Source organism: Chelon labrosus (genome assembly GCF_963514085.1).
Source record: "Chelon labrosus genome assembly, chromosome: 4".
Taxonomy (NCBI): Eukaryota; Metazoa; Chordata; class Actinopteri; order Mugiliformes; family Mugilidae; genus Chelon; species Chelon labrosus.
This window is the reverse complement of record NC_140340.1, coordinates 15,308,563-15,334,316: the sequence shown is the minus strand read 5'-3', so window position 1 is coordinate 15,334,316 and position 25,754 is coordinate 15,308,563. Positions and strand designations below refer to the sequence as shown.

The following is a 25,754-nucleotide window of genomic DNA, read 5'->3' as shown; positions in this document are numbered from 1 at the left end:
ACTACATGGATACACGCTGATCTAATTATCTCCCGAAGGAATACGAATTACACAAAAGTTATATGGGTGAGTAAACAGCCGTATTTTATGCCAGAAATAAGGTTCAGGTTGTAAAAAACAGTAGTTCCCCTTTAAGTGACATCCCATTCTTAATCCATAGAGTTTAATATGACGCCGGCCCACCCTTTACAGCTTCATCTCTTCTGAGAAGGCTTTCCACAAGGTTTAGGAGTGTGTTTATGGGAATTTTTGACCATTCATCCAGAAGCGCATTTGTGAGGTTAGACACCGATGTTGGACGAGAAGGCCTAATTCATCCCAAAGGTGTTCTATCGGGTTGATGTCAGGACCCTGTGCAGGCAAGTCAAGTTCTTCCACACCAAACTCACTCATCCATGTCTTTATGGACCTTGCTTTGGCGTGCTTTACACCACTGCATCCAACGCTTTGCATTGCACTTGGTGATGTATGGCTTGGATGCAGCTGCTCAGCCATGGAAACCCATTCCATGAAGCTCTCTACACACTGTTCTTGAGCTAATCTGAAGGCCACATGAAGTTTGGAGGTCTGTAGCGACTGACTCTGCAGAAAGTTGGCGACCTCTGTGCACTATGCGCCTCAGCATCCGCTGACCCTGCTCTGTTATTTTACGTGGCCGTTCCCAGTCGCTTCCACTTTGTTATAATACCACTGACAGTCGACTGTGGAACATTTAGTAGCGAGGAAATTTCACGACTGGACTTGTTGCACAGGTGGCATCCTATCACAGCCCCACGCTGGAATTCACTGAGCTCCTGAGAGCGACCCATTCTTTCACAAATGTTTGCAGAAGCAGTCTGCATGTCCAGGTGCTTGGTTTTATACACCTGTGGCCATGGGATTGGAACACCTGAATTCAGTTATTTGGATGGGTGAGTGAATACTTTTGACAATATAGAATACATCCCTGGGATGTAGAGTTATTTCACGTATCAAGATATGAAACCATGAAGTCACACGGACTGACATCTAACACTGTTTGGAAATTTTTGGTGAGGACATCCTGCATCATTACAGCTTCATGGATCCATAGCAAGAAAACTAACTCTGGTGTCCTGACGGCCAGCCAGAGTCAACCAAACATCGAAGCCACTCTTACCATCATCAGGCGTAGTGTAGCGTGCAAACTCTGGGAAATACTCCTCGATTCTGGACTTCCCTGCCAAAACCTTCTCAGCGAGTAGGTCCTGTTTGTTCAGGAAGAGGATTACTGAAATGGTCCGTAGCCACCTGTGGAGGGAAGTGAACGAGTTGAGGGGCAGGTTTCTTTAGCTTTAGTTCAGGGCTCAAAATATGTCAACAATTTACTGTCTGGAATATTCAGCTTTCACACAATATTTACACTCTGAACGTGTTTATCTACAGCACTTTGAGTAAGTGTGTGTGTGTGTATCCCCTATTATCTATAATCCAGTTTGTGGGCCAACAGTGACACTGTTATTTCCTGGAAAACAATTTAAAAATACTGATGAGTCATCCTGTCTTTGGGGGTGTGTACTAGTTTTTACATCCAATGAAACGCTTTCTCAAATTTTCCTCTCCTGCATCTGCCCTTCACCAGCACCACTGCCAGCTGACCAATCACAGCAGGTTGGGCTTTTTCAAGACGGAGGGCGGTCTCCTGAACTCTCTGTTTTAACAGCAAACACATAAATAAGCCAAAACAAGTGGCCCTCCGATTGCTGTTCCGCGGAGAGTCTCTGTCTCTTTGATTCTCACAGAGGACACGAGACACAATGGCACAACGGCAGCATTTCTCTCTCACACACAAAAGAAATATAAAGTTTTAATCTCTGCAGATGAGGGAAAACAGAGTGCAGGACAGCAGGGGTGTTCAACTTCTAGTAGTGTTTCTCTTACTCAGCGCTGACTTTCTCTTCATTTGTTGTGACGTCACAGAAAAAAAAGACAACTAGACATCTGACCAAAAGAATCAGCCCACAGCAGGTTTACACAGAGGCAGATCTTGAACATTGTGGATTTTTATTTGTCGTTTCCTTGGCGTTGTCCACATTATGTCCCCACTGATACAAGATTTAGCTTCTAAACACTGAAAACTGCCTGTAAACTAAATAACAGAATGCCATAAACATTTTGTGTACTACCTCTAGAGCACCTCTGGATAAGTGAGACTGAAATTGGTCACAAAAAGAAAAATTTAAATACATATAAGAGAAATATCTGACCTGTTGTTCCAAATGTTCTTGAAAAGATTGAGGGCTTCCTGTAGTCTGTTAGTCTGATTGTCTTCTCTGATCACCATGTTGTAGCTGCTACTCGCCACCACAAAGATGATAGCCGTCACATCTGTGTCACAAACACACACACCGTAGAATCACTTTAACACATTAAATACGCACACCACAGCTACTAGAAGACTGCACGCACCCGCTCTTAATTTATGGCACATAAAAGAAAAAAAAAGAAAAAAAAAAAGATGTAAATTCCTGGACATAATGAAAAGTAACTGAGCAAATAGCTGAATCTGAATAAATGACTCACTACAGAGTGATTTTTATGCTATTCATAAATAATCTGTCATTAATCCAAGCGACAAACGTCCTACCGTTAAAACACTGGATCCATTTTCGGCGTTCATCTCTCTGGCCTCCAACATCGAACATACTGCGAGACGAGGGAAGTTACAGGTTTTATTTACATCATAAGAGCAGAGTGAAGACATGACAACGATGTCCGGTGAAGAGAGACAAGAATTAAAATTACTGTCCATCTCTCTTTGGCTGTACGTGGCTCTGCTTCATAGAGTGCATGTTGTCCATATAAAGTAAATTACGCATGCGTAACAAGATGAGTTCTTTAAAGTGGTTCTTTGTTTGACTACTACAAAAATGTAAGAATATGTGTGAGCATGTTGTAACTCACTGGAAGTTGACTTTGTCTATTTGAAATCTTGTCTCGAAGATCCCAGACGTCAGTACTCGGCATCTCAGCAGGTCCTGAATGAAAGAGAAGGAAAGTGAGGGTTAAAGAAACTGGAAGAGGAAAAAAAATAAAAATAATATCAACATTAATGATACTAACCTAGATAATACTAACATGTTAAATAAACTCCTGAGCTTTAAAGTCCATCTTCAGTAGGAAAATAGTGCAAACGGAGAGCCTATTTATTACCAAGTATGATATCAGTGCTATTACAAACTTCCTGACTCGTTTTATCTGACTCGTATTTAAAACGCTAAAAACACTGGCTGTGTCCAGAATAACTCACTATTTACTTTACGTTCATACAAGCAACATATATGTTTACTCTCTGCCATGGCATGTGTGCCGCGGTGACAGTCACGCCATACATCCCTCAAAAACCCCTACGATAGACACTGTATGCACAGCGCGCACGCATGTTTCTGCAAACAGTCCCACAAGACAATGCGTCACATTTTATACACTCAAACATTTCCACTGTGTGGTTACACAGCTGACAAAATGATAATGATTTCATGGAGGTGAGTTCATGGTTTCCACGTCCGTACGGATCATTTTGTCGTCTGCTGAAGCTGTGAACCCTGCGCAAACATCTGGGAGCAATCTGCAAACATGCCAACTGCACATGCTCATTCGCACACCGCATGTACACCGGTCAGCCATAACATTATGACTGACTGGTCGTAATCACTGGTCAAGTGAATTATCTCCTGTCAGTGGGTGGGATTTATTAGGAGGTGAGTGAACATCTTGTACCCAGTGTTGATGTTGGAAGCAGGAAGTAGAAGGATTTGAGCGACTTTTACATAGGCCATATTCTGATGGCTGAACAACTGGGTCAGAGCATGTCCAAAACTGCAGCTTTCGAAGGATGTACCTATTAAATTTGGGTAAGAAAGGGTCTAATAGATGAAGTGGCCGGGACAGGACGAGCCACTGTAGCTCAAACTGCTGAAAACGTTACTACTGGTTCTGATATCAGAGAGATAATAGAGCAATGCATCACAGGTTGTTTTGTATGGGGCTGTATAGCCTCAGACTAGTTAGGGTGTCCACGCTGACCACCGTCTTTTACCAAAAGCACCTTCAACGGACACAAGAGCATCAGAACTACACCACAGAGCAATCGAACAAGATGCCTCGTGATGTTTTCTTTTGCATCATATGGACGGCCAGGTGTGTGTGTGTGTGTGTGTGTGTGTGTGTGTGTGTGTGTGTGTCGCTTAGCTGGGGAACACATGGCACCAGGCTACAAGGAACTTGGTCTGTTCAGGTGGTGGTAACTACCACACAGATGTCAGGACTCAGGTTTCCAGAAGAACTTGCATCATCATAAGATCGTCAGTGTTATTCACTTCACCGGTTGGTGGTTTTAATGTTGTGGCTGATCGGTGTATGTACATACTATAAACTATGGCACATCCTTGATCCTATTCTAGCTGTTCACATACTTGCAGTTTCACATACTTTCGTTTCTTTGGGCTTTTTCATGTGGTTCAGCCAAACACAATAAAGAAAGGAGATGTGACAAAACTGACCCTGAAACTGATTCATTCATTTAATTTATTTAGTGTATATTACAATTTTTAACTGAGTTCTGTGAATACGCATCAAAACTGCTGATTCCGTTTGAGTGTTGGACGTCTCACCTGATCAGTGGGTGTGTAGTCGTTCTGCCTCACCACATCAATCCGGTCTAAGAAGCTGCAAAGAAAACAGAAAAATACGACCAGTTAGATCTCAGCCGCTCTCCTGCAGGAACAAAATAATAAAACATTAATATATATTAGAACACAGTGAAACAACCGTCCTCTTTCAAAAGAAATACATTTACAGGCTGCGAATGCAATATAATGTGTTAATGTTAGTGTGGCCCTGCAACAAACACCGACAACGGTACAGTTGTAAGAGCAGGGAAAGATGGAGGACGTCGGCCTCTGAACGGCCACAAGGGGGCATGTGTTTTAATTCACAGTGAGATCAGAGGCAGCCAGTCTGAGTCACCAGCAGCCGTTTGCTCTGTCAGACCGGAGAAGCCTCGTCAATGGAGCCGCTGAAGTAGTACTTACACAGGAGGAGAAGTGTGTATCTGTGTGTGTGTGTGTGTGTGTGTGCGCGGGGCAGTGTGTATGTGCGTGGGCGGCTATGGAGGCCTACGGTGCGTTCAGATTTGCAGAGAGTGCCTACCCGAGTGCACGCTAATTGTTCTGCCGAACTGGCCTACATTGCTGTCGCTCTTCACGGCGTGTGAGTCGCCCTGATGTTTTTCATGATGACTGTATAAGGGTCACCTGCCAGAGGTGTCTCGGGAACCAAGGCAAGGACGGCTGCAGATATTTTTACATGTTTTATCAGTAGAAGAAACAGGACTGAATGTCTCTGGTGTATCACAGGCTGTAAAAAAGTGTTGGCATTAAATGGAGAACAAAAAATAACTGACTAATCATCCCTACTTTTGCGTGTAGGCGTCCGTCCCACTATACATGTGCATATGAAAGGAATGTGAGGACGGCGATAGACAAATACAGACAAAAACACGCCACGAAGACAGAGGTTTAAACAGCCCAGCCTTCCTGACCGTACGTCCCCATGTACAGAAGAGAGAATAAATTAGGAAGAAGAACAGGAGCGGCAAAGCTGCAGCAGTGGAAAAAGGAGTGGGCTGAAACTACGGCTACGATTATCTTTAAGCTGCAGTGGCAACTTCTCTAAGTGTCCCACCAGCCTGCATCGATCAAGAACAAGTGCTGCAGGTTTTCCCCACAACGAGTCGCCTTAAGGGTGAAGAAACAGCACCTCCGCGCTCTGGAGGTCACTATACATGTGTACGCAGCGGAGGATAGACTTCACAAGCTCATGATGACCTCTGTCATAATGTTCATATCATCTAAAAGAGCCAATCAGTGATTTTTGCTCCAGCCCTTGGACGTGCACACAGCAAACGTCTGCAGAGGAGATCCTGTCGAAGTCAAGACCTTTCTCATGCATTACCGAAATATATTAAACAATAAAGCTGTCACTTTCAGAAATGCTTTCCATACAGATACTGTATGACTTCTTTTTTTTTTCCTTTTTGTTGATGCGCAGGAACATACACGTTTGAGGTGGAGACTCGGCGACAAAAAGACAGAGAGTGATGCAAAGACACAGTTTGAATAATATTTATTTATTTGCCTAAAAAATTTTAAATGAGTTTGTCTTGTACGTCATACTTTGCAAACGCCAGGTCCTGGAAATTATTCAAATTAAAAAGGGAAAATGGAAAACACTGGCTGAACTGGTCACAGCAACTAGATGCACACCACGTTTAACGATGGATTTAGAGTAAATGTTTTTTTTTCCCCTAGAGGTGTTAAAGGTGTGGCACCTGACTTGAAATAAAGACGGTATCTGCTGATGTCAGAAAAATATTATTGTACATTTATAATCCTAGCATGTGAAGGAACATGCAGTAACCAATGAGATAAAACAAATAAACAAGTTTCCTGTCGACACGAAAACGTCTGAAATGCTGATCGCCTAAAAAGCGATTCAATTATTTCCCACCCCGTCGGATTCTGTTTTGACAGTCTGCCCTCCGCTCCCACACCTATAAAGGCAAGACGCTCGCCGCTCGGAGGACAGGTATGTAGCCCCCTCTGAGATAACCAGGAATGTGGCAGGCAGGGGTGAAATGTGACAGGAGGGCTGCAGGTAACACACTGAGAGGAACAGTGGGCTGGGTCTGCGGAAGCTACAGCACTGGACGGACTGAAGGAGACGCAGAGGAGGACGATCGGTCGCTCATGTGTGTTTCTCCAGGGCAAACGCACACTGACACAGATATTCATACAGTACAAAACACACTTTTAAGCAGCCAACCGGTCTGGTACCATGGGCTCTCTGCGGGGGCCAAGTGGCTCAGCTGTTCCCACACCACAGAGCCTCTGCTGTGCCAGCAACACACAGAGAACTCCAGTGAACAACTGTTCAGAGCACAGCAGCCCCCGTATCCGCAGCTCACGCCCCGTGAACTTCATCCGCTCACAACCGAGCTCCCGAAAACAAAAATGATCTGTGTGAATCTGAAAGGCCCGACGATGACAGAGTTAACATGGCCGACGCCGACATCTGCCGAGGCCAAACTCATGTTTATCTACAGCTCTCTGGTGTGAGGCGTCGACACGCCCAGGACAAACACACTGCTCAATTTTTAGCAGTTCTCCCTATTAATAGGAGAAGTGCCAATAATAACCGTGCCTCGTAAGTTGAACTAAATAATAGTGGCTGCCCCAGTAACAGAGAGGTCTGCGGCGTTATGTATAACCTGTCAGGGTTATTCTGGGGTAGCAGACAGGCTGAGTTAAACTCTGGAAATACACACAGGACACTTGTCTGGGGATTGAAAATAACCTAGTATTTACAAGAAAAGATTAAGTGCACTTTTTATAGACTGGACTGGACTTTTGACTCTTTTTGGTGTTTTGCAACACGTGTCAGGGGAACTTTCCAAAAAACGCACAATGGATAATGTATTTATATATTTTTAAATAGTTATTTTTATCATAATCCTTTATTTGGATTCATTGTTTTATATTTGGATCATTTGGGTCATGATACATTTAAAGCAAATTAATCAATTTAGATTCAAAAATAAAAAGGGTCAACAAAAACCTGGTTTTAAAAACAAAAAGAAACCACAAAAGTCGCTTTTCCAGTTCATTTTATAAATTATTTTTACAATACAATACTTCCAGCGCCTCCACAAACAGCAGCATGTCTTAACTGCATATTTAAAAGCCTGAATTTTAGTTTTTCATTTCCCCTTCTCTCTGAATTTCCTGTGCAGAAAAGAGTTAGCCGCAGTGTTTGGTCCCAACAAAGCTGATAACGCTCCACCATAATGCATTCATCTTGTTAAAGTGGCCGCATTAGGACAAAGGATTACCCAGATTATGAGCTAGCACACATCCTCAGCTCTGCGTGGGATTAGGCTCCTCTGAGCTGCACCACGGTGTTGACTCGTCTGGCCTGCACACTAACAGCTGGACTGCAAGATACTATATCCCAAAATATCAGCTTCGTTTACTTTGATAAAAATCTTTAAAAACTTAAGTGACTTTTCTGGGAGTTATTTCTTAACAATACTTCCTAATTAGGATGTCATAATTTAATAGGAACTTCATAGGAACACATTAAAACAGCCTGGAAGTGTCTCTCTTTCTAAAAAAACAGACAGAATTTAACAAATGCAACAACAATTATTTTTAACCGTGTTTCCCGACATGTAAATAACTATCGGGGTTTACGGTTTAGTTTGAAACAAACACGCAACATCTGGAAAACTTTGCCCTGCATGCGAGCGTCTCTGCTGATCGGCCGTGTGACACTCACACACACACACACACACACACACACACACACTAGCGGACACACACACACGCAAGCCACGTCTGTTCAGATCTATGTACGTCTACAAGGTTTTAAAATAATGAATTAACGCTCATGTCCTCTGAAATGAACACAGACAAAGGCTTTATTTACACATTCGTTGAGGCGAATGTAATGTTTCTGTCAAACTGAGAAGACGGTTAAAATTGTTGAATAGCAAAAGCTAATTTTTTTTTTTAAATATTGGTCATCTATGCAAACTTGAAATAGTTTCCTGTTATTGTCAGTGACACAGTGAAATAATGAAAATGGATGCGTAATACATTTATTTAAGTATATAATAAAAAGAGCATTTAAACTTGAAGCTAAACTGCACAATATATAAAGAAACACTCGTGAAACTCGTGAAATCAATCTCTGCACAACAGAAATCTGAAGCTTCACGCGCCTCTGAAGCTCCGAGTCAAGTCAGAAAATGGTCTTCCTCAAGGGGGTAGAGGGGGGGGAGCAAAAAAAATAAAAAAAAAAGATTTTGCACGGCCCGCTGAGGGGAGAGATTCGAGGGGGATTTACTGCTTCTTTGTACGCCTCACGCAGCGAGCCGACCAAAACCAAAGGCTTCACCGGCCGATCCTTAATCAAACACACACCACATCCAGAGAGAGAGAGAGAGAGAGAGAGAGAAAGAAAAGAGAGAGAAGGCTGTGTCTGACATTACAGCGCTGCTCCAAAAATAGCTCTCTGGCGCCTTGGCCTCCAGCTTGGTTGTCATGGCGACAGAACCACAGGCGCTATAAATAGACAATCGGCTCCAAATCTTGTGCTACTGGAGAGGGGCCAGAGAGAGGGAGAGACAGACGGAGAAGAGAAAAGAGAGAAGAAAGGGAGGAATGACAAGAGGGGAGGAAAGGAGAGAAACGACGGGGGAGAGAGCAACAACCAGAGAGAGAGAGAGAGAGAGAGAGAGAGAGATATGCAGGGAATGGAGTGGGTTAGAGAGAGAGAGGAGGAAAAAGTGCAAGACAGAAAGAAAAATAACAAAAGAACAAATCTGAAGAATTAACAGAGGAGGAAGATGAACGGAAAACCGACTAAAATTAACAAAGTGTGTAAGGAAGAATTTAAAACAGGAAGGAGGAAGGACAGAGTGGAACAGAAAGGCAGGATTAAAAGAAAGAAACAGATGTAAATAGTAAAGCTTTAATGAAGGAATGTAAAATTTGTGCAAGTAAGGAAACAAAGGAGAGGAGGGGAAGGGACAGCGGGGCAAAACACAAGAGAATATACGGGAAAAGGAAAAGAACAAATGAAAGAAAAAGATGAAGAAAGACGCGAATAAAGGACACAAAAGACGACCAAAAGAAATTCTTAATGAGGAACAGAGGCAAAGAAAGGAAGGCAGAAATTTTAAAAAAATATTACAACGCTAGCAGAAAAGTCAGAAAAGAAAAGAAAAACTGAAAAATTTAAGGAAATAAGGAAAGAAACAAAGAAAAAACACTACATGAGTTGGATGGAAGGACGGGATGAGAGTAAGAAAAAACAAAGAACAGGCAAAGAAAGAAGGGAATTAAAAAGGTTTCAAAAATAAGAGAAAAGTCGGAAATAATAGCAGAATATTTGGAAAGAAACAAAGTCAGAAAAACTACAAGAAAGAAAGAAAGAAAGAAAGACAGAAAGAGAAGATAGGCAAAACAGAGGAAATTAATTTTAAAAAATTGCAATGCTAGAAGAAATGTCAGAAAGAAGGAACACTGAACTGAAAGACAAGCAAAGACAGGAGCTTAAAAAAAAATAACATAGGTAGGAGAAAACCAAAATGAAATAAAAACTGAAAGAGAAAAGTCAGAAAGCAAGAAGAGCAAGAAAGAAAGAAAAAACAGGGAGGTAGACTAAATGTGGGACTGGGGACTCGGCCTGTTAAACATTAGGATCAGCACAATCACTGAATACACACAGCATTCAGAAAATCACAATACAGTGAGATTGCAGCAGCAGCAGGAGCAATGTTTCCCGTCTCTCCACATGAGCTCACCTTAGACACTTCACAATGAACCTGACTCATGCTACACATCCACAGCATGTTCATCAACTGAACATGTTCAGCAGGATGACACCACACCGTGTACGACAGTAAACCCCCACCTCACAGAAAAATAAAATAAAAAATCAGTTTGTCTGCCCATCCCTCATTCTCCCCTCCCTCCCTCCCTCCCTCCCTCCTCACGATGAGTCAGACTCAATCCCAGCCATTTTCTGTCCCTGCAGAAACACCACTGCACACCACAGAGGGGAGAGGAGGAGGAGGAAGCAGGAGGAAGAAGAGGAGGAGGAGGAGGAGGAAGCAGGAGAAGAAATTCACAGGGACTCCAGTGCACGATGGCACAATATCGCCGGGGCAAGATTTCAAAGAACCGTCGGACAATAAACAAGACGTTATCGCAGCCAGACGACAGATGCAGAGCGTAGTCACCTTCCTCGTTTGTCTATAAACATCTGGATACAGAGAGACCCTAACCCTCATGAACGTTAAGGCTTACAAGCCTCCTAAAGCTGGGTGCATGGGTTCATGAGTGATACAACAAATTATTTTATTATATAAATTTTTTATAATTGCTGATTATTTACAGTATATCCTTGTACATCTCAAGTTTCCATAATCTAAGGACATCTTTGTATTAGTATTTAGGCTTTAGAATAAAATGGTACTAAATACTGTTTCACTTTTTTCATTAACTTCTTTTTTAATTGGGTTTAGGCAACACCTGGTTATTTTATTTAGTAGATTTCTGAAATTTTACTAAAACACAATAAATACTAATCAATATGACAAATTTAAAGTCATTAAATTACATGCAGTGTACTGCATCATAAAATAATATAATATAATATAAATCATTAGTACATTTTTTGTAGCATATATTATATACATTATATATATTATATATATATATATATATTAAAGTTTTCTAATGCACTTCCTAGTTATCCATGCTATAGCTCGACATATGCCTTTATAATTACTATAGTTACTTAATATTAGTTAAACTACCGTAGCAAATACAAATTACAAGTCCTTAAAAATTTTAACTAATTTCAGTGTGTTAATGTAGTAAGAATAAGTGTAACAAGAACTATTTCCTCTCAGAACCTCAGCTTATAATCAGGTGAAATCCTCAGGACTGACTTCATAACTCGCCAACTGTGACGTCTGTGTGGATGAAACGACAGAAACCCGACAAACAGCGCTCGTCCTTCAGAGACAAAACCAAACCCTTTGCCTCCTGTTGGGGGACACAGTGACTCTGTTTGGACCTTGTATGTGAATTGCCTGTGGTTACGGCAACCTCGCCAACGCCGGCTGAACTCCACACATCCTCGTCAAATCAAGGACAGAAACATCCTCGCGCACCAAGACCATACAGAGCATCAGGAAGTGTTAATAACAACAAAAACGCACCACGGAGGAGCATGACGGAGCAAAATAAGGCGGCTTCAGGGAAGCTTCAGCAACTTCCTTCTCATCACACAGAGACAATAAAGCATCACCACCCTGTCAACTTCTTCTTCCCCTATTTTAGTTTTATTTCTTACCATGACAAGAATCGAATGATGTAATTTATTTAAAAATAAAAAATAGAGTGTGGGTTGGGCCTGACTTTTTCCCGTGCTGATACTTTCATTTAATGCTAACAGCCTTCATCAATAATGCTGAAGTTGTCTCTCTCTGCTAACACACTCGCTCATTCTTTCTCCTTCTGCAGCCTGCCTGGGTTAAAAATAGCTCTCCCCTCTCTCTTTCTCTGCTTCTCCGTTTACATAAGCACACAGAGGGGGGAGGGGAGCACTTCCGGTCTGGCCACCAAGCCCAGCATCTGATCCATAACACTGGGGCTGCTGGGTGTGGGAGAGAGGAGAGGTGAGGAGGACGGGACGAGACGAGAGGAGACGAGAGGAGAGGAGAGGAGAGTTGAGGAGAGGGGAGGAGACGAGAGGGGAGGAGAGGAGAGGAGACAAGTGACCTGTGCTCACGCATGCAGCACGACATGCACGCACTCATAAATTCAACGGTGTAAAGTAAATTCACGAAAGTGCTGCAATTAAACAGAATTTTGAGTTACTTGTTGTTTACACAGCTCTATCTCTAATTTCCTAAATATTTCACCCAAAAAAGCATAAATGAGACAAAAGTCAAAAATGTTAATACCTGTTTGTGTATTCTGTCCCACTAATCATCCGCGACCAATCAGCTTTACCTTTTCAGCCTTAAGTCTGACTTATGGTCGCACATCAGGTAGGTACACTGTAGGTATGGCGTTGCCCTGCGGCGTACCTACACCGTTGCCTGACATGCAACTTCCCAGCAATGTGACTACAAATCACACTAACGCAGACTGCAACAGCTGCTGTTGGCCCGAAATGCATTTCCTTGTCCACGTCTCTCAGCGGCCGGACAAGCACAGAAAACTCTTCCCACTTCTGCTTCCTACACATCATCTACTCAGACGTCTTCTCTCTTTTGTGCATTGCAGTGATCTCAATAAAAGTAAGTTTTACTTCCACCAGGAGTTGCTCAGTTCTAATCGCCATTGTGTGAAGTACACAGAAACACCCATCATCTAGCCGCCGAATAGTGTTGAAGGAGCGCAAATACAGAACAATGGCAACACACCAGTGCACAAGCATGAATGCTTATATCCGTGTAGCCTGCTCGACATAGGCTCTATGTTTATTCCTTGCTCATGTACAAACATACCTATGGAGGGACTCAAAGGTTAGAAAGTATTAAAATAACTTACATTAACTTAATTAGAGTCAAACTGACGTTGGGTGAATGACCATAAACTGCACTGAGAAGCTCTTAGGTGGAAAGGTGCTATATGCAATGGAGACCATATACCATTAGATATTAAAAAGTAGAAAAATAGTCACCTTACAGCATATGCTGTACACAAACACACAAAAGACAGTCAGTAAGCCGCCGATCTTTAAATTCCTGATCTCAAGTGATCACTTTGTGCCTTATAACGAAGGCTTGACCAAGATTGTCAAGTGAAGATGTTGAGAAGGGTAAAACCAAAACATTTCAGCATTTGTGACAAATAATTTTGACACGCGACGAAACGCTTGTCAGTGAAAATATGCAAGGAGCTGTGCCTGGACAGCGTCTCAGTTGCTGCCAACAAAAAGACGCCATCTACAAGTTCTGTATTTTTGTTTGTTTAGCAAAACTAACTAGACAGCTACCTGATGGAAAACTTCTACTTATTTGCCAACACACATATAGCCACGGCAACAGCTCAGTAGACAGACACCACAGTTAAGCACAACTAAATCTTTAAAGAGTGATTTGATGTTAAATATTTGTCCAATTGTCAACAATCAAAACCAACAACTACTATCCTAGGAGGAGCTATCACTGGTACAGTTGGTTGTTTAAGAAAACTGGATCTGGGAAATCACGTCACACCCTAAAACAAATTAATAAACCACAATGTTGTTGTTAGCCACTGTTAGAAGCAGCAGTTGATAACAACGACTGTTGGGAGTATTTGACAAATTCAAACATAGCAACGTGTCAACAAAGAAGGTGGGCAATGCCATGTGTATGAAGTATATCACTACAGTTGTCATTACTGTCGATGAGTAGAGCAGCCATGTTGTTCTAAACTTCCCAGTTCGAATGGACTGCACTAAATGGCAACTGAATGCTAACGTTTATCACTAGCTTAGTTTAGTGTGTAAGCATGCTAACACTAGCTAATTAGCACAAAACACAAAGTACAGTTGATAAACTATCAACAAATCAGATGGACCCATTATTAGTTATTACAATTAATTCAAAGCTGGGATTTAACTAAACTTATTGGAAATATATTCAATACTTATTGTCGTTTTAGTCAAAGTCACAACTGTGAACCTCATGTTGGAAAAGTCATTCAGCCTCTGGGGACCGCGAACATCTGAACAAAGTTTAAAATCCACCCGCTGAGTGAAATATTTCACTCAGTACCAAAGTGGTGAACCAACCAGCAGACCAACAGAGATGAGGTTTTACTTCAGGTTCATTTATAGCAAGCAGTGTGATTATTCTAGCCACCGCATAAAGTTGTCAAACAGGAGTAACACTGATAATTGACACCATTAAATACCTTCATTTATTTCTTTCCAGTAAATGAAAGTAATGAGTGACAGAAGTGAACCACAAGGCATGCATATACTTATCCAGTGTACTATTCAAAGACATTTTACTGTTAATACTCTTGAATATTTTGAGGACGACCTAGACTCCGACTGCTTTTAATGTATTTGATCTCAGCCTTTAATACAATAATTTGAGCAAAACTGGTATTTAAACTCAGACCTGGGTCTGGGTAATTAAATCAGGCCACTGAGGTACTTTTGGAAAAGTGCTTACATTAGCATGCTGTCACACTCGCAGTTTAGTGTGTAAACATGCTAGCATGTGCTAATTAGCAAAAAACACAAACTAACCTTGATAAACCTTAAAAAACAAAACAAATGGACACATTTGAAAGTTATTACAATTCATCAAAAATGGGAACAAAACTTACTGGAAATCCATCCTATACTTAATTGTAGAAAAATCAGACATTCATCCTCTGGGGACCATGAATGTCTCTACAAAGTTTCAAATCAATCCACCAAAAAGTTGTTGAAATATTTCACTCAGTATCAAAGTGGTGAATCAACCAACAAACCAATAATGCCATCTTAGAGAGCCACAGTATTTATGTTTAGTGTCGCGCAGACAAATTCTTTAAAAAAAGAAACCCATGTTTTAAACTTTCCGATGATGAGTATGGCTTATCTAGCCACGGTTATACCAGCAACTCAAAATAAACACACTGCCAAGGTAACGCAGCTTTGTCACCTCACACTCGCATAAACCACAAGGGAAAACACCCAAACGCCCCACAGAGTGCACACTGGATGGTTTATATAGAAAACGTGTGAACTGTAGGGTCAATGAGACAAAAAGGAAGCACTGATGAGCACTTGACAGTAAGTGTATGTTTAAACTTCTTTTGCATGTATAGAGGTGAAAAAAGAAACAGGAATAAAAAATGAAACAACTTACTACTGCGCGCAGTCGATGAGCTGATATTCGTTGGACCTTTCCCAGCATGCCCGCACACCCTCGTCCTGCCAGAGGATCTTTGTATGGTCATAAAACTCCTGCAAAGAGAAAGATGGGTCTCGATCAACAACATACCACACCTAGAAATAAGTCTAAGTCAGGATCTTATTTTACTCATGTCCTTTGAGTACAACAGGAATGTTTCCAAGAGGTCACAGCTTCAACCTCAAATATGACATCATAAACATATGTAATAGTTATTTCTGTTTATCCCAAAAAAAGAACTATAGCTGCAATGACCGAATAGTCTTTTTAGGCATTATGTCTGAGAAAGAAAAAACAACAACTATTAGCTAGTTTGAGTTTCTCAAATACAAGGGATTTTGGTTTTAGACTGTTGGTCGGACATTTGAAGAGGTCACCTTGGACTATGGGAAGCTACAACAACAATGTTCACCAGTTTCAGAAGTATATAAGCAAAGGGATTAACAGAAAACAATAAAAAAAAAACATATTTCTCATCTTGGTGTCAATGAATTAAAGAGTTTACGTACAGACGGACAAGCGGTGGTAGTGATATTTCCTAGCATGGTTTTGGAGCTTAAGTCCGGAGAGGAGCAGCAGATGAGAAGGCTCTGACAGAGGCAGGAAACAGAACAGTTCACTGAGTTCATGAAGAAATGGAGAGCTTTGTACTGACACAAGGCCTGGCTGTCACTACGGAGGGGCCCATCTCTTCACTACGATCTCCACTTGGTCGCATACAGTGCAGCCAAGCACAAATAAGCCATTATTAGTTCAACTGTGTACTGTTAAAAATAATTAACTGAGCCAAGAGTAAGCAGGATTTGCAACGCCCATCTTTTAACTGGCAATTCAGTTTCACAAAGGGGATCTTACGGCTGAGATGGATACATGAAAGGGATGAGGCAAGACTTCAAGTCCGTTTATAGCAAGCAGTGTGATTATTGTTCTAACCACCACATAACGTTGTAACACTGATAATAACTGACACCATTAAGTACCTTTTTTTATTTCTTTACAGTAAATGAAAGTAATAAGTAACAGAAATGAACCACAAAGCACACAAAGAGTGATCCAAAGAACAATTCAAAGACAGTTACTCTTAATGAATTGAATACATTTGAGCAACACATACACTACTTTTAATGGATTTCATCTCTGCCTTTAATACAACAATTTGAGCAAAACTGGTATTTAAACTCAGACCTGGGTCCGGGTAATTCCATCTGTACCTGGGTGTACACAGTTCTCCTTGGCAGACCACAAGGACACTGTCTTAGTCCTCTACAGTTTGCTAATTTTTCCTCTCAGTTTGTTACAACTGGCATCGAGGCCGATCCAGGCAGTTTTAAAATGATTGGATTAGCTTGGGATTCAGTCTTTACGTCCTCCGGAAATGTCAAAACATCTTCTTTCCGTTTTAATGATGGCAAGCCAGCGTAAAAGCTGCCAAATATCCCAGAAGAAGAAGAAGAAAAAGAACCAAAATCACATGACTTCACATGTCTGCTGTGTAGAATTACTTTACGTTGGAAAATGAAGTCAGTCAAACAGCAATTTGGAAATTGTGCACTGTGGACGTAGTAAGAGATTGTCATTCAGTTCAGGAAGCACAATGTCTACCACTTCTCCATATCGAGTTGTTGAGGTCGTTATAAATACATATATTGAATGCCTGGACTGATATTTCTGATTACTTCAACCATTTTCATAGAGCAGTGACAAGGCTTGTGATGTGCGTTCATACTGTAGTGTCGTACTGGTCAAATCTGAACCGTCACCACTGAAGGAAGGCTCAGGTTCAGTCCAAGTCTGCAAAACTGATCCATAAACCATCTATAAAAGAGACAAGTTGCATGTGATGTCAGTAAAAGTGGATTTTAACTGAACTCTGCGGAATGAACATGGGGGATACATTGATAGTCTTCTTGATGGTTTTTCGATGCTCTCACATACCCAGGTTACTGTGATGATCTAAATGGGATAACACCAGGCAAATTGAATAAAGAGGTCAGAGAAAGCATGGTGATTTTTTACTGCTGCATTATAAACCACTATTCCCAACTAACTAATCCATACATATTTACTTCTTGGGATGACGTTTCAGCATGTCAGCTTCCAAGTCTTTGCCTTAATTAAGAAATAAATTTAAGAAAACAAAAGTCATCTTAAAGTTTATTCATCTCTACGTGTAAAATTGACTGTGACAAACAAATTCATATTATCGTACTGTAGTTGCGGAGCTATGTGTGAAGTCTTCGTTTTAAGAACAGGAATGACTCCGACCTTTACTACTTTGAGATCGCGTGTAAAGTGCAGTCGAGTTATATCAGTTTCCAATTATACAGTCAGGTCGGTGAAAAAGACTAATCTACTGCTGCCAAATCAGAGCTATGATAGCACTCACATATATATGTTAAGATGTACAATTTGTTCTGAGATTTCATACATTATTCTGAAACATCTCACTTCTATTCACTCAAATGGAACTGCATTTAAACTTTCTAGCATCTTTAATACAATAAACAGAGCATTCAGTACTTTAAATTCTGTGCAACAATCTGTGGAATTAGTTTTGTTTGACTAAACCACTGACAGGAAGAGGAATTCTTCCTCTGTTGCGCTTTCTGAAATTTCTGCCTCTTTTAAGATAATGAGATTTAGGAGATACAGGAAACCTAGGATATTTAGGGACAGAGCGTGCTGCATGTCGTATGAATTGTAAAGCCTTACGAGGCAGCCGTTGGCATCAAAGAGGCTGTCGACAGGTGAGCAGGTAAATATGCTGAGTAAAGTTCAGCGTTGCAAAAAGCCGTGGTTCTTCTTACTATTAACGTTCAAAAATATATCTGATTGATAATAATGATGGTGATGATTAAATAAATACAAAGCTCAACAGGAACTCAAGTTAAGTTTACAGATATACAATGCAGGCCCTGTATGTATTGTCTCTCTTCCTTCCCCCGATGAAGGCAGAAACAACCAGTCAAACTGGTTTCCAGTAGGCCCTAAGGCCAAGCAAGGGAGAGCGGGAAGAGGAGGAGTAAACAGTTGAGGAGAAGGAGGAGAAACCGAGCCTATCAGATTATTTTCTAATCTATTCTCTTTCCCTGACAACCACACACTCGACAGGCAAATCGTCTACAACAAAGCTTTGATGCTCCTTTGTACGCTCATTTTAGTATCCAGCTATCACTGTGCTGAAATCACAGCTTTAAAATAACAGTGGTATTCAGCCACACCAGCAGATTTATCACCACGTTTATACCTGCTCTAATCCTCCACGCCCCACACGAGGAAGAGCGTCGGCCCCCTCCGTCCAACGAGGCCCCGCAGGTCTGCAGCGGAGGAGACAGCCCGAGGGAAGGGTCAGCTCGAGATAGGCCCACATAATAAATTTGCCATGACGTAACAGAGACAATATCAGGAGACTTCCTTTTGCTTACACACAAATACACTCACTCCTCACTGGAAACTCAGCTGTAAATGACAAATGTACACGAAGGAAGCAGTTTAAACACCGAGGCCCTGGTTCTGGAAAATCACAGGGAAGGCAGTGTTCCTCCTCTACGAAACATTATTACACCGCTTCATTTTTATTTTCTACTCATAAATCTAAATGCTTGTCCTGCTGCTTGATCACCATTACGTCAATAAATAAATCTAGATGAATGATTCTCTGGAATTCAAATAAAGTATCTATGAAAACCTTTTTATCTTAATGAGAGTTTTACCATAAATTACAGACAGGCTTAGGGTCAGTGAGGTTAAAAAGTATTTTTTAAAAATGACATATGTCTTAAATTTGTTCCAGAATTAAAACATGCAGTATGCATTTCATTTTTTTTCACCAAACAGCAGCCCAAACAGAAAAAATAAATCCATCAGCTATGCAACGATGGAAAGTAATTTCAGTATTGTGTTGATTTTTATTGCATTAAATTTCCAAAGTATATCCTTTTCACTTCCTCTTTATGGATTTCCATTTATTGTGCCTTGACTAAATGACGTGCAATTATTTTTCCTTTACAGTGTTAGGCAAGAGTTAATATTTTTTGAGAAGGAGCATATGCGTTTGTAAAAAAAAAAAACAGAAATACAAAGCAGGAACGAAACATATGCAAATTAAGGAAACTGAAACTCAAAAAGGAAACTGATTCAGTTTTAAATGCTATAAATGAATAAAATAAATAAATGGTCCCGCGGTGGGACCTGCAGAGACTCCCTGACAGGCCGCAGGGAGCAGACGGCAGCTCAGGGGGGAATCCCTCAGAGTCTCTGTATTTCTGGAGGACGCGTCCCTCTGGACGCATTTAGGTTTATTACAGACAATCAGTGGTAATAGGAGGTGTGGATCTCTCAGGTGAGAGGCTCATTCAATTGACAGGCTCCCAAGCGAAAGCACACCTGCTAATTACTGAATCACGACGCAAACACACCAGGCAGGTTAATAAAGGCTGCAGGGCGAGACGCCTTACTCACCTGCAGCACAACCAGCCGTGATTCAGCAGATTAAGAGTTGATACTATGAGAAATTTATACCTGTTATACCAAGACATACAGCTCAACAGCTCATCAAGGAAAGGAAAGGAAAATATTAAAGATTTACCAGTTCTTGTTTAAGTATAAAACACAAATAACACAATTTCCCCAAGTCCTGCAAATGTAAGTGTCTTGTTCTGTCCAACCAACAGTCAAAAACCAAAAGTTATAGAAGACATAAGAAACTAGAAAATGTTCACATTTAGAAAACTCGGTGCATTTCTGTTGCTTTGAAAAACAATCAAACAACAGCTTATGGGTTGTTGAATTGAACTGCTGATCAATTATTCTACTATTTCAGTTGTAGTTCAACTAAATGAAGGTAAAACATCTTCTTGAGGACCCGCAGGTACCCTGGTCACACTAGGCTCTGTGTCACAGAGGGAAACTATATCAACAACCGTCATTCAGAACTTTACAAAATCGAGTTTGTAAAATTACATAGAAACGTGTCCTGCTAGTTTTGTTTCAGCTGTTGGATGATCCGCCATAAAACGACTTTGATAAAAGGACGCAATACTTTGCCTTTTAGTGGCATCACTCCAATGGCGGCTGTTAGTAACAAGAGAAAGAAGAGGAAAACAAACTGGCAGCATGAAGAGAGAGAGCCGACGTATCTGAAAGGACGAATGGTGCAACTTACCGAAGGAAACTCAAAGTCCTTCTGGTTTGCTTTGTGCAAGACGTAATCGATCCGGGACTGGTTTGCAGGACAGGCTAACTGGCAAGGAGGTGTGAGTGTATTCATGGCAGCCACAATCGTCTGAGAGCAGAAGAAGAAAACCTCATTCGTTAGAAAATCATAGGATTCAAACAGAACTAGGCTATTATTAAATATATTTACATGGTCTCAGAGCTGCTTCACGTTCAAGCAACAGCTCCTTATTCTATTTGGTTTTTAAGCAACTGTTTCTTTAAGACTTTATGCTCACCTACACTTTAAGGAGGAATAATTCACTGCAATTCCTCTTTTCTATCTATCTATTTATCTATCTATCTATCTATCTATCTATCTATCTATCTTGTTGCCATTTCCGTGGTTCTCACATTTCTGACATTATCACTCAGTGGCTCCAAAGATCACATTCTTACCTCTATAGCTTCTTTGATGTTGTTTTTTATATCGTGGATTTTCTGTTTTTTCTCCCTGTGAAGATCCAAAGAGACACAAGAGCTGACATGAGTGCTTTTGTGTTTTTTGGTTGTTTTTTTTTTTACACAAAGTCATAAAATACAACTTGAGGCACAGGAGAGCGTGAATGCAACTGATCATTTTGCTCCAAAAAAAACAACAAAGCAAAACATAAAACTAAATGGAACATTTTCAACTTTAAATTCAAACTTATTACTTTTTCTGAAACACAAAAGAAAATGCTTTAAAAAGAGCAATTCAACTAAAATAACGGTGAAGAGATGTTTTGTCTCTCGTGTGACAGAGCCAGTGGGTTTCAGTGGGAATGTGCTGCGTAACATAAACTTCTCCAGGATCTCTTCATCAGCCCGGAGCTAAATTATATCCGACATCAGTATCATGGCTGCTCCAGATGCACAGATACCTTTATTTTGCTGACCAAGCGCAACTTGAATTTTGTGTACTTGCTGATGCTAAATAAGAACAGCAGATCCTGACATTCATTAAACAGCAGGGAGGAGGTTGGCGGTGGAGGAACGGTACCGCACATTTTCAGGACGTACCGTACATCTTTGAGCAACAAGTGGGGACTGAAGGTATTGGCAAATACTTTGATACGCTCCATATTTTGTCCTTTCGGTGTTTAAAGACAAACAGAATTTCAGCATCACCACACAGTGCGGCGGTTAGTGCAATCTGCTCGCCGATACCAGCGGCCTCTTAACGTCACACAGGTCTTTCAGAAAGCAGGACTGCCAGCGCAAGTGTTTAAATTCCTTCGAATGTCCGGACAAAAGACAAAAGTTTGACTGTTGAAATTCAGCCTTGATACTGAAATTCTCCAAATATCAGAACGGAGCGTTACAACAGCAGAACGAACTCCAACGTGAAACCTGGACCACTCGTGTTGAGCTGCACGATTTCAAATTAATAGCATAGGAAGGATAACTTTTGGTAATAAAAGTGTCCGTCTAAGGTGAAAAAAATAATCAGTATCACGGGATGAAACCCCAGACTGAGCATGTTGTGGAGGGCATCTATGAGATTCAGCTTTCTCCCATCTATGATTACTGGGTGACACTTTTAAATAGCTCAATACTTGTGACTTCTGGTGCTTTTAGTGAGATATTTAAAACTTCTGGGGAATAACTGAGGTCACAATGACCAAAAGGTTTCAGATATCCACTGCTTCTTTCCAGAAATCTTTCTTTCATCCTTGTTCCAGACTTCTTAATTTTTGCAGCGATTCAAAGTCGACTCAGAAAACTGAAATGTTTCTTTAGCTGCAGTGAAAGAAAAATAGTTCGCTTATTCTAATAATTGCATTGGATTATGCCAGTAGGATGGGATATGTCACTGGCTACTAACTGGTTGGGGAAAACTAGTCCGAAGAGACAAGGACAACGTGAGCACGATGTAAAACTGAGAAATAAGGTGAAACAAACCGACCATTCAGTCCGATAATCAGGCTAGAAAATCATATCACATAACTGTAATACAGCCCTCAAAACCAAGCTATATCAGCGTTTTTTTTAATCCCAGCAGATACTCTGAGTCATGTGATGACACCTTACAGCAGTCTTTCAAATGACTCTGCTTAATTTGCTATTTCCAGCCAAAAGTGAGTCAAACTAGCCACGCAGGTCATAAGGACTAAATTAAAACCAAATAAAAAATCCAATCAGTTCTTTATTGTATTCCGTATGTCTTTACAGCCTTACCCCTCTGATGATCAACGGCCTGTGTGTATTTTAATGAAATTAAGAGCAAATATACGGTGTGTGAATCTGAAAACGATTTGGTGAAATATGAAGAACTGAATAAAAAAACAAAAGCAACTGGACCTGTCTGAGTTTTCTAGAAAACACTTTGTCCCCTCATCAAAGTGGCTTCTTCAGTTCTTGAGATTGGGTCAAACCAGTGACCGACTTTGTTTTGAGAAAAGTTCACTAAGACGGTAACTAATCAGTTATTTCTCTTCTGACTCTAGAAGCTGCTTCATTTTACACATTCACACTCTTTTCAGAGACACTCATCACTGGAAGTTGGTCGAATCAGCTGTCACTAAATAGCCAAAATAAAACGTATAAACTATTGTTGGGTTTTTGTGCTCTCCGCAGTCGCAAAGAAATCTGTAACGCTTCGATGTCCCATAAACTCAGACGGAGGAAGACGTCATCTGTGATCAGCTTCAGGAGTCACGTTCTCCCTCTTAAAAAACTTTCGTCAATATAACATAGTGATAGTTTCACAAAAATCAGCTAAGTGTTAAGTTTCTTAGGCTACATCGATATCTAGGTCAATAAAAGTATCAGATCTGACTCTGTACTCACTATTAAAGGACTCTAATCGGTCTAAGACCACTCAGGGTTTTGGAATAAACTCGTTTGGAAGGAAAAGACAAATGATTTTTTACGACAGTTAGTTAAAATAAATCCCAGATTAATCAGTAGACGTACAGAATACGAGTTAAATGGCATCAAATGTACGTAATTTAAACAAAAATATTTTCTTTAAATCTATCGTTCCAGTGTCTTAAATATGTATATTTGCTCATTTCTTTTTCTATTTTTTAACTTTGACAACTTTTCATTGTCCAGTTTTGGATTTCGGACGTTTTTTTTTGTTTTTTTTTCCTGTTTCATTAAATTATATTATATATATATATATATATATTCACTACACTGATGTTTCAGACTGTACATTAGAAATCAAGAGGGGGGACAACACTGGGATCAAGTGTTTTATGTGCGTTACTACAGATTCAGCTTGTTAAAAAGTACGAGAACCCAACAAAAAAAGGCCAAGAAACGTTCTGAATCTGCTCAAACGGAGGTTTTAATTCCAGTTCCAGAGAAGGGTCTGCCTCCGTCTCGACCTCCCAAGTCCCTTTATTTCGCTCAGATTGACTGGACTGGAGCCAAGAGGACAAAGACTACATTCCTCACACTAGGACCTCTACAAAAAAAAAAAAAGAACACCCACTTTGAAATGAACTGCCATACCAGTCTCTTCTCACCTCTGCTATACTGCCCTGCTCTCTCATGTCCTCCCTGCCTCTTATCCCCTATATCACCGCGTCACACACCAACATCTCCCTCCCGGCACCTTACACTGACTGGCACTGCCGGAGGGGGAAACCCAACGATACCCAGGGAGTGAAACTGGAACTAAACACGGGTGTGGATTTGTGATTGCGATCGGAGAGTCTGAGTCTGTGAGGAGCGTCTGTTTGATGTGACCCAAAAATAAGCACATGATGGTGCTCCTATTCCAAATCCTCCTTTCTAGGAAACAGATGATTAAGAATAGAAAAATGTGACTTTTGTTTCCATTGCATCAATTTAGGATTGAGTTTAAGGAAATTCACAAAGACAGAGAGGCTGAAAACACACCTGAGGCGGACGGGGCGAAGCCGCCTTTAAGCGTCACGCAGCTTTTGACAACAGCTCTGACCAAAATGTTCGATTTCACTTGCTTCATTAGATCGCAGAGAGGGGTTTCTCCAAAACTATGGCAAGAGCTCGCCCTTCTTTGCCAGCGGAAACGGGGGAATAATAAATATTTGTACACTTCGGGCTTTCAGTTTGGGGCAGTTTAAAAAAACCCTTATCTGGAAACTTGTCCTATTGATAATCTGAGCAAGATATGTATCAGTGCTGTTTATAAATGAGAAGGTAGAGATTTTCAGGACAGTTGATAATACACTGACCTCGGATAGAGAAATAAATACTGAAAGTGAGAAAACCAAGTTACAAGTAGATTTTTTTTAAATTTTAGTTTGCGCTTCACATTCAGCTCGTTATTTTACTGAACAAGACTAAAAAACTTGGAAAGATTTTGTTTGTTGAACTCTTACTGTAAGACACTGCTGTTTCTCTGCCTTTAAACTCTTATTATAAAGTAAAAAAAACTATTTTATTTGTGGTTTAGGTAAAATAATTCACTCTGATTGGATCGTGAAGCTGTCATACATGTAACTTGAGCCATTCAAGACACGGTGGACACTTTGCTTGATTCGTACCTAAGCGAGGGAGTGTTTAAGGGTTAAAGTTAAATGTTTTTTTGGGGTTTTTTTTGTAAAGACTGTTCATTAGTCTTTTCTGTTAGGATATCGTGAAGATGAGGCCTCAGCATTGTCCAGGATATGATTATTATAATAAAGCTTCCATTACTGATTAATCTTTAGATTATTTTCTCAATTTAGTCAAAAAAAATCATCAAGAGCCGATGGTGAGGATGTCAAATGTTTTGTTTTGTCTGACTAAAAAGTCCAAAACAAAGAGAAATGTAGTTTACTTTACTATGAAGCAAATAAATATTAAATAGACATAATGAAAACAGCTCGTAGTTGCATTATAAGACGCTGAAACCAGAAAATTGTTGCCGTTTGTGCTTGCAGATTTATATTTCTCTTCACTGACTAGTAGACTCATCGACTCACTGTATCGTAACTAGTGTAATATGGCTCACGTGATGATTTGTAAGCGGCACAACACTATTATGATAACATTTCAGAAGTACATGAAGTGCGTCCCACCAAATACAGCTCCATTTGAGCACTTTGTGCAGCGTTCACAAACTAAATCTCTGTTTTTATTT

The 25,754-nt window shown here is 40.6% G+C and overlaps 1 protein-coding gene across 2 annotated transcripts in view; it reads right to left on the bottom strand.

Annotated features, from left to right (window-relative positions):
* The window catches only part of LOC311487465 (guanine nucleotide-binding protein G(s) subunit alpha-like), a 34,156-nt gene that overhangs the window by 4,478 nt on the left and 3,924 nt on the right, over positions 1-25,754 (bottom strand). The window contains exons 4-12 of one of the 2 annotated variants that reach the window (XM_084543751.1): positions 21,113-21,167; positions 20,664-20,783; positions 16,009-16,089; positions 15,455-15,552; positions 4,632-4,686; positions 2,923-2,996; positions 2,606-2,664; positions 2,226-2,346; positions 1,139-1,269 (exon numbers count right to left, since the gene is read on the bottom strand). In XM_084543751.1, coding sequence (XP_084399877.1) covers positions 1,139-1,269; positions 2,226-2,346; positions 2,606-2,664; positions 2,923-2,996; positions 4,632-4,686; positions 15,455-15,552; positions 16,009-16,089; positions 20,664-20,783; positions 21,113-21,167 — 794 coding nt within the window. The remainder of the gene's footprint in view (positions 1-1,138; positions 1,270-2,225; positions 2,347-2,605; positions 2,665-2,922; positions 2,997-4,631; positions 4,687-15,454; positions 15,553-16,008; positions 16,090-20,663; positions 20,784-21,112; positions 21,168-25,754) is intronic. The other variant, XM_084543752.1, reaches the window with a different exon arrangement.